Below are 8,915 nucleotides of genomic sequence, written 5' to 3'. Positions count from 1 at the left end.
GCAATCCTCATCAGCACGAGCGCGGTAGCATTACAACTACCCCTGCTGTACAATAATAGCCTCTGTTTGTAAGTAGGAGTCGGATGCAAGTCGCATGTATGTAACTCGGGGACTGCCTGTACATAGTAGGAAGTCCAATAAAAAAAGTTCAGCACTAGCTCTGCACTCCAATAAGAAAGCCCAGCACTAGCTCTGCACTCCAATGAGAAAGCCCAGCACTATTGAAAAATGTTCCGGAGGGCTTGGCAGCGAAAGGGTTAAAAGAGCAGTTTTATGCGGCTTTAAGGCCATTTCCTTGGCATTGTTATTGACGAGTGAATGTCACACCAAGCATGAGATATGTAGCTGTCCTCATGCAAGCCACTGCAACCGCAAAAAAAAACGGTCATTATCATACCTATGTTTACTTCTAAATTGGCTTATTATTGCAGGACATGTCCAGATCTGGGCTGTGTATGTCCACCCTTAGTAGCCTTTCTTCACATGGCTGGCCCAAACCATCCAACTTTCCAGTGTACAAACCGATACGTGGAAGACAGGGGACGAGTTCTGCTTTTTTCTTTTTGTAATACCACTGCAGACTGTTCTTAAATTATTTCTTTAGAAATTGCATAATACTTGAATTGTGAATTTGCATTGTAGACTTATGTGACTGCTATTCAGGGGAGGACTGGGAGACAAACACAACCATCTGGCCTTCTCATGGTAGGTACAGATCACAGTTGGCTAAGGAAAGTAGACCAAGCAAAAAGCGAGAGGTGGTTGTTGTCTTAAAAAATAGGTGAGCGCTTAAGGACCAGTCTCTGAGCCATTTTAACAGAGAAAGACAGTCTTTTATTTCTTCAAATGCAGACAACCAAGGAAGTTCAACATAAAATAACTTTCTTCAGCAGTACAACATACAGTATGCCTGGAAAACAGATAGTCTCACCATTCTCAGGTTGTCCTGTTCAGTGTCCCAGGACTTTACTGTTTTCCTCAACACAATCTCTTCAGGAATACTCTGTGCCCTGGAGCAGCTTTCAGCAGCTTTTGATTACACACACACACCTTGTGTCCCTGGATCTCTCAGCCTCTCTAAACCTTCCATCCTCCCAGGCTGTTCCTCATGTGCTTCCAGCACACACCAAACCTGGCTTGGCCCTTGTGTGCCTCAAACCAATTCCACCCTTGAGCTTTGGTCTGGGCTCTTAATGAGGCTGGACTCACCTGATCACTGGCAACACCTGACCTCAGGACTGGAGATTTCATCCCACCCAGAACACTAAGTAATCTCCAATGATCCAGATCCCAGCTACAATCAAGAAAAACCTGGAATAAACTAAAAAACTAAAAGGTCAGCTTCTTGCCTGCAAAACTATTTTCATTCTGGTACCTCTCAGCCCCTCTGGCTGAGAGTCCTGGGTGTCTTAATATGGGGGATTGTGAGGGATGATTTGTAAGTGATATAGTAGTTTATGAGGTAACAAAGATGGTAGCTGCTCTGTGAACATAGTACAGACTCATCTAAATAAAATACTAAATGAAATATCATGCCATCATTACAGATAATGCTCATCATTCATCTTTCCTAACAGATAAGCACAACACATTGAACAGTTTTGCTTTCTTCCAACACTGACTTCCTTTGCGGCTCTTTGCATTCTTCACATATCAGAGCTGCAAAGGAAGTAAATGATGGAAGACTGCTTGTCTGAATAGGGAGCAGGTAGCTATATAACGCCCAGCACATATAATTGACTGCGGGTCCCACACTGAGTTCTGAATAGTATCTCCACCCAACAGATATTATTTGTATTGATCTGGGAGGGAGGCATTCTAGCAGGTGAGGAAGGACAGAAACCAACTGGACAGAGGCTTCTGAAATTTGAAGCCACCCATAATCATGAGATGGCATCCATTCTTTTCTGTCCCATTTCCATGTCAAATACATGGAGTCAACTATAGTGCCAGGTTATGATTGTTCAGACACAATAGTAGACCTCTCTCAGCCACAATTTTGTAAACCTGTTGCTTTTCCTTGCATGGGTAAAGCGTGGGTTCACTTGAATGCATGAGAAAAGTACCCACTTTGCAAAGATCAAAGGAGACCCCTTGAACTTGTTGTTGAAAGGAATAAATAGACTTTGAGTAGCGAGCTACTAAATGACCATGCATAGCAGAGTATTCTAATGAATTTTTATTTCAGGTCTGAAGAAAAAGGACGTAGCCCAAGTGCATAAGAAAAGTTGATCACTTCGGAGACACAAATGCCTAATAACAGCAACTGCTCGGAAATCAGCTCTGCCGTGTACGTGAGTGGGTACTCAATCATCGCCGTGCTGGGTCTAATCATCAACTGCTTTGCCATGTATTTCCTCTGCCACCTCCCGCAACAACGTTCACCCACCACTGTCTACATGAAGAACCTGGCCTTTGCTGACCTGTTATTGGTGTTCACTCTGCCTCTACGCATCTATGGTCATGCCCTTCCAAACCCATCAAATACAGAAATTTTTTCAGTGTGTGGAATTGCCGGTGCTATTCTTCTTCTCAACATGTACGGAAGTATCTTCTTATTGACCTGCATTAGCTTGGATAGGTGTTTGGCCATTTGTTATCCCCTTCGTTCCCGACGTCTTCGTCAAGGTGCATGTTGGATTTGTGCCGGTGTATGGATATATAATGTGGTTGCTTGCTCCATTATTTTATTTATGAGTAATAATAAAAACAACATAAATAATAGTAACATCAGTAACTGCCTTAATGGGAAACCCCCCTATGTTACTAGGAAAGTCGCCACCATACCGTCTCTTACGATTGGTTTCTTCTTTCCGGCTCTAATCATTACGTTTAGCTCGGTGGCCTTGTTGAAGGCAATGAAACGTAGTCAGGTGGTTCAAGAAGGAATGATTAATAAGGTGAAAATTGTTCGTATGTTGACTGCCAACATATTAATATTCCTGCTATGCTTCCTCCCCTATCACACCGTCCTACTCCTCTATCAGTTTGAAACTGAAACTTGCTACCTGGACAAAGCCTATGGCATCACTCTACTGGTAGCCTGCATTAATACGATTCTTGACCCATTCTTATATTACTTTACATCCGAGACTATGAAAAATGTTGTGAAAGAAGAGATTAAGGTCGGGAAAGCCAGATTCCTTGAGCTGTCGGAGCTTTCGGTTGAGAAACATAAAACAAATGACAGCATTGGTACAAGACTGAAATAATAATAATATGGTACCAGATTGGTCGGTGAGAAGCCATGTATAGGAAACTCAAATGAGGTCAGAAGGACAGATAAGCCTCTTCTAAGGTTTAATCCACCACTCCATTGACTTGCCCCTTAGCCGGCTGTACTGCAACAACTCAAAATCATCTTGAAAAGCGACTTACAAAGGTTTTTTCAGAAGTTGAAAAGAAAGCAAATTGAGGCGTGCTGGAAAAGTGATCACCAAATATTTTAATTTGGGAAAGGAAGGGCACTTTTTTTAGAAATTGGTAAAGATGGATATCTGAAGTAGCACTCAGCTTTAAAGCTAACCTGTCCTAACAGACACATGAGGGTTAGCATTACTAACCTCCTTGCGAAAAATGCCAGTAGATGGGCTGTTATGCTGACCTTTTGGCTTCAACATTGTTTTTAATGTCCCAGAACAAGTACATTATATAGCCAAAAGTTTTTGGACACCTGACTATCACACCTATATGAGCTTGTTGGACATCCTATTCCAAAACCATAGGCATTAATATGGAGAATGTCCTCCCTTCCCCCTTGCACCAACAACAGCCTCCATTGTTCTAGGAAGGCTTTCCTCAAGATTTTGAAATGTGTCGGTGGGAATTTCAGCAAAAAATGCATTTGTGAGGTCAGGTACTGATTTAGAGTGAGAAGACCTGACTTGTGTTACATTCCACACAAAAGGTGTTCTGTATGGTCGATGTCAGGGCTCCATAAAGGCAACTTGAGTTCCTCCACACCAGACTTGTCAAACATTGTTCTTATGGGGCTGACCTCGTGCACAGGGCCACATGCAGGAACTGAAAGGGGCCTTCACCAAACTGTTACCAGAAGGTTGAAGAAGCACAATTGCTTAAAATGTATTTGTGAGCTGTAGCATTAACAGTACCCTTCACTGAAAACACATTAACTCAATTCTTTGGAGGGGTGTCCACATATTTTGACCATATAGTAGGTGTGAAGGTCAGGAGTCCAGACACTGTTGGCCATATGAAGAAAAGTCAGACATCCTCATTTGCTTACATGTTTGAAGACAGTTGTCAGTGGTGGAGCAAGAGTGACAACATAAGAACAGGAAGCTAGTCACCTCAGACCGAGAAGTCAGCAATAGTAGCTTCCGTGTGTTTCTTATGACAGCTTTCCTTTGTCTTGGGTACTTAGTGGCGCAGTTTTTACTGTCTATTTGCAATTTTAAAGACCTCTAGTTTTATTCTGGACCAAAGAGTTACATGTCAAGTGCAACGACCACAGCAAATAATTAGAATCCATCTTGTGCTGGTGTGACTGCCCAGAAGTAAATTTTGATTGGTTGCTCTGCATCATTGCACTTTGTAAATGAGTGCTTTGCTTCTGGTACTATTAAAGGAGAACTATGGGGTCAGGGCTTTTCCTCATAGTTCTCCTAAGGGTCACGGGAGAACACAAACTAGCGTTCTCCCATGACCCAAAGCTCAGTATAAAGCGAGCTACAGCTCGCGGTATACTGAGACGCCGCAGCCGGAGCGGATCCCGACAATACTGTCTGGATCCACCCAGCTGCGTGATTGACAGCTGGCTCTGCCTATCCAGAAGCAGAGCCAGGTGTGCCCGCCCCGTCCCCCGTCCGTTTCGCCAGTCAGCGCTGGAGGATCGGACAGGGGAGGGAGGAATCCCTGCAGGGAGCCGTGAGTGACAGTCACAAGCTCCTTTGTGATTCTTGGGAAAAAGACTTGCTTCATAATGTTCATTTTTAAGCTACGGCCAATGTATAAACCCCCAAATATGTCAATGTTAAAGCTGAACTCTAAGCAGGTATAAAAATACATAAGTATCTGAATCTGTCTTGTATTAGCCTCCTGCCATGCCTTGCACAGCAGCTGGTAGGGGAAGGGCCATACTGGGAGCCACTAGGGTCCACTGCATATGCATCTGCTGAAAGGGAATGTGCTCAGAGGAGCAGAAAAACCGAGTTTGTGATTCATCACTGCGCTGCTCCTCATCCAATCAGCAAGCTGTAGCCAGAAAGATGACATGACTGCATTCCTTAACTCTGGTTGGAGTTCAGCATTAAGGGTGGTTCCCACCCACATGTGAGATTTATTTTACTATTTGCACATTTTATCCTGAAGGTTGCACTATTTATGTCATAAAGTATTTATCTTGTGTTTCTCAATAAAGCTTTTTTTTTTTATGGGTAGGGGGGCGCATTGAGGAAGCTGGCCTTGGGGCAGCAGAGAGAGTAAATCCGGCCCTGTACATTGGTACACCAGTACTTGGGTACAACTGTGTATGCATTCACATATAAATCCCTGGATGTAGGTCTTCTGTGCCCATGTATTTACATTTGTGCACATACATAGCTGTATATAAGTACCAGCGTATACCCATGTGCAGCTATTTAATTCAATGGCCACTGTGCATGTATAAGTACAGTACCTATAATCATCCTACTACAGGTTCAAGCAGCAAATGACAACCATAGAAAAGGAAACAGTGTTGTACGCATAGTAATATGAGCTATTATGGTGATCAGTTGGGGGGGTTCAGTAGTCCAGCAAGGGAGGTGCGGGAAGGGTTGACAACACTGCCTTAGATTTCATTGCAGCAGAAGCACTGTGTTGTCAACCGAAACAGAAAGTCAGGAGCTCATTGGTAGATCAACAAGTATTTGTTTTTTTGTACTTGCAGTATTTTTTCAAAGGTATAAAACATGCAGAAATGTACAAATATTGCTGAAGATGTGCTGAATGTGTTTTTTTTTTTATTTAAATTACCCAAACATGCACTTGAAGGGACCCTTCATTAACTCAAATACTGCAGGTAGAAGCACAGAAAATTCAAGTATTTTGAATACTTGTGTGCAGTGTTTTTTTCATTCATAAATTATTTTTTAGTCACTTGCAATATGCCTTTGAACTTGACAGAAAATGTGACAAGTCAGGAAGAGTCAATTCTCTAACACAGCCACCTCCCTTCTGAGATGTCATAGTCCTCTCCCACTCTGGTAGTGTCTTCTTACTCTCTGTGCTGGCCCAGCTCTTCTGTCCCTCCCCTAACCTTCTTACATAACCTTTTATGCTTATGTATATTTCAAAATGTGTTAAATGTAACAAAAGCGTAATTAAACATACACAAATACAACCGCCAGCCCACTGCTGTTGATGACACCACCTAGTCCACATGGGTAGACCAGGTTTTGGGCAACACATTCGCACATAAACACGTGCTCACATACCTTGCTCTCCATCACCACCCATTGTAGCTGGATATACAGTTGTGTGAAAAAGAAAGTACACCCTTTTTGAATTCTATGGTTTTAAGTATCGAGACATAATACAAATCATCTGTTACTTAGCAGGTAATAGAATTAGATAAATACAACCTCAGATGAACATCATCATATGACATCTTACACCGTGGCATTATTTACTTTACATACATAAAACCAAAATGGAGAAGTTATGTGTGAAAAACTAAGTACACCCTCACTGCTTCCATAGGAATTAGGAAGCTAAGTAGCAGCCAGGTGCTGCTTATCAAATGCCCTTTATTAATTGATCAGCAAGTGAGACCACCTCTATAAAAGCTGACATTTTAGCAGTTTGCTGGTCTGGAACATTCAGGTGTGTGTTAACACAATGCCAAGGAGGAAAGACATCAGCATTTACCTTAAAGAAGTAAAGGTTGCTGCCCATCAAATCTGTGAAGGGTTATAAGGCCATTTCCAAACAATTTTAAGTACTTCATTCAACATTGAGGAAGATTATTTACAAGTGATAAACATTCAAGACCATTGCTAATCTTCCCAGGAGTGGATGTCCCAGCAAATTCACCCCATGAGGTCAGAACGTGCAATGCGCAGAGAACTGAACAGACTCTACAGGTCTCGGTTAGCTAACATGTCAACTGTTAATGTTCATGAGAGTACAATTAGAAAAAGACTGAACAAGTATGGTTTGTTTGGAAGGGTTGCCAGGAGAAATCCTGCTCTGTCTAAAAAAAGAACATGGCAGCTCAGCTTAGGTTTGCAAAGTTGCATCTGAACAAGCCACAAGACTTCTGGAACAATGTCCTTTGGACAGACCAAACCAGGTGACGAGACAGCATGGAGCTCGCTTTCTGGCTAATGAAGCAGGCCAATCCGGAAGCTGGGCGGCGTGCCATTACATGGCGCCCGGCTTCCTGGCCAACCATGCACCAGGTGACGAGGGAGCATGAAGGCGGATTTCTGGCCAATCAGAAAGCTGGGGGTGGGGTGTAATGACATGCTGCCCGGCTTCCTGATTGGCCGGGAAGCCGGCTTCATGCTCTCTTGACGAAGGAGCATGGAGCTGGCTTCCTGGCCAGTCAGGAAAACAGGCAGCATGTAATGACTTGCTGCCCGGCGTCCTGATACCAGAGGCTTAAACCTCATAGTTCTAGCCGACCTGTGACAATGAGACTGTCACAGGTCGGCTCAGTAGATCGGGAGGTGAGCGAACACATACCGGCGTTCGCTCACCTCTCGATCCTGTCACGGCTCTCTGCCGTGACAGGGGAGGGGCTGGATTCCCCCCTCCCCGCTCCGATCCTCCAGCGCTGACTGGTGGAACGGACGGGGGAGGGGGCGGGTACAGCTGGCTCTGCCTCTAGATAGGCAGAGCCAGCTGTCAATCACGCAGCTGGGCGGATCCCAGCACAATTGTTGGGATCCGCTTCAGCTGCGGCGTCTCAGTATACCGTGAGCTACAGCTCGCGGTATACTGAGCCTAGAGTGACGGGAGGACGCTAGTTTGTGTCCTCCCGTTACCCTAAGGAGAACTATGGGGAAAAGTCTTAACCCTTGGCATAATAAATCAATTGTTGGGATCCGCTTCAGCTGCGGCGTCTCAGTATACCGTGAGCTACAGCTCGCGGTATACTGAGCCTAGAGTGACGGGAGGACGCTAGTTTGTGTCCTCCCGTTACCCTAAGGAGAACTATGGGGAAAAGTCTTAACCCCATAGTTCTCCTTTAAGTATCAGGCCAGGCATCGGAGCATTTGGGCGAGTAAGAGTACTCGCCCAAATACTCGGCATCGGCACCGTTACATATACCAGTATCGGTATCGGTGCATCCCTACTGTCAAGCACAGTGAAGGATGGGTGATGAGTTGGGCTTGTTTTACAGCCACAAACACCTCTGTATAACAAAGTATTCTAGAGTCAAATGTGTGTGCATCTGTCCAACAGCAAATGCTTGGCCGAAATTGGGTCTGGCAACAGGACAATGATCCCAAGCACACCAGCAAATGCACAACAGAATGGCTGAAAAAAGAAAAGAATCAAGGTGTTGCAATGGCCCAAAGTATAGATGTCAACCTGTGCAAAAACAAATTCCTGCAAACCTCAATGAACTGAAGCAACGTTGTAAAGAAGAATTGGCCAAAAATTGCTCCACACCGATGGGAGAGACTGATAAAGTCATGCAGAAAATGATTGCTTCAAGTTATTGCTGCTAAAGGTGGTTCTACAAGCTATTGAATCATTAGGTCTACTTAGTTTTTCACATATAACTTCTCCATTTTGGCTTTATGTTTGTAAAATAAATGATGACACGGTGTAATATGTCATGTGTTGTTGTTCATCTGTGGTTGTATTTCCTAATTTTAAGACCAGGTGATTTTTATTATGTCCTGATACGTAAAACCATACAATTCAAAGAGGGTGTACTATCTTTTTCACACGAAAAAGAG

General features: G+C 43.8%; 1 protein-coding gene across 1 annotated transcript; it reads left to right on the top strand.

Annotated features, from left to right (window-relative positions):
- The first annotated feature begins 2,231 nt into the window (after positions 1-2,231).
- On the top strand, positions 2,232-3,212 carry LOC108793781 (lysophosphatidic acid receptor 6-like). The gene has a single exon (XM_018564805.1). It carries the CDS (start codon positions 2,250-2,252, stop codon positions 3,210-3,212), a length of 963 nt encoding a protein of 320 aa, XP_018420307.1. The 5' UTR covers positions 2,232-2,249.
- Positions 3,213-8,915: the final 5,703 nt, after the last annotated feature.

The sequence above is a fragment of the Nanorana parkeri genome, unplaced genomic scaffold (assembly GCF_000935625.1).
Source record: "Nanorana parkeri isolate BGI_ZX_2015 unplaced genomic scaffold, ASM93562v1 scaffold784, whole genome shotgun sequence".
NCBI classification, from domain to species: Eukaryota; Metazoa; Chordata; class Amphibia; order Anura; family Dicroglossidae; genus Nanorana; species Nanorana parkeri.
Note: the sequence above shows the minus strand (reverse complement) of the source record. Positions and strands in the feature narration are given on the sequence as shown.

Bases quoted from the DNA above. Each gene is read 5' to 3' on its own strand.
- LOC108793781 (XM_018564805.1), top strand. From the start codon at position 2,250: ATGCCTAATAACAGCAACTGCTCGGAAATCAGCTCTGCCGTGTACGTG.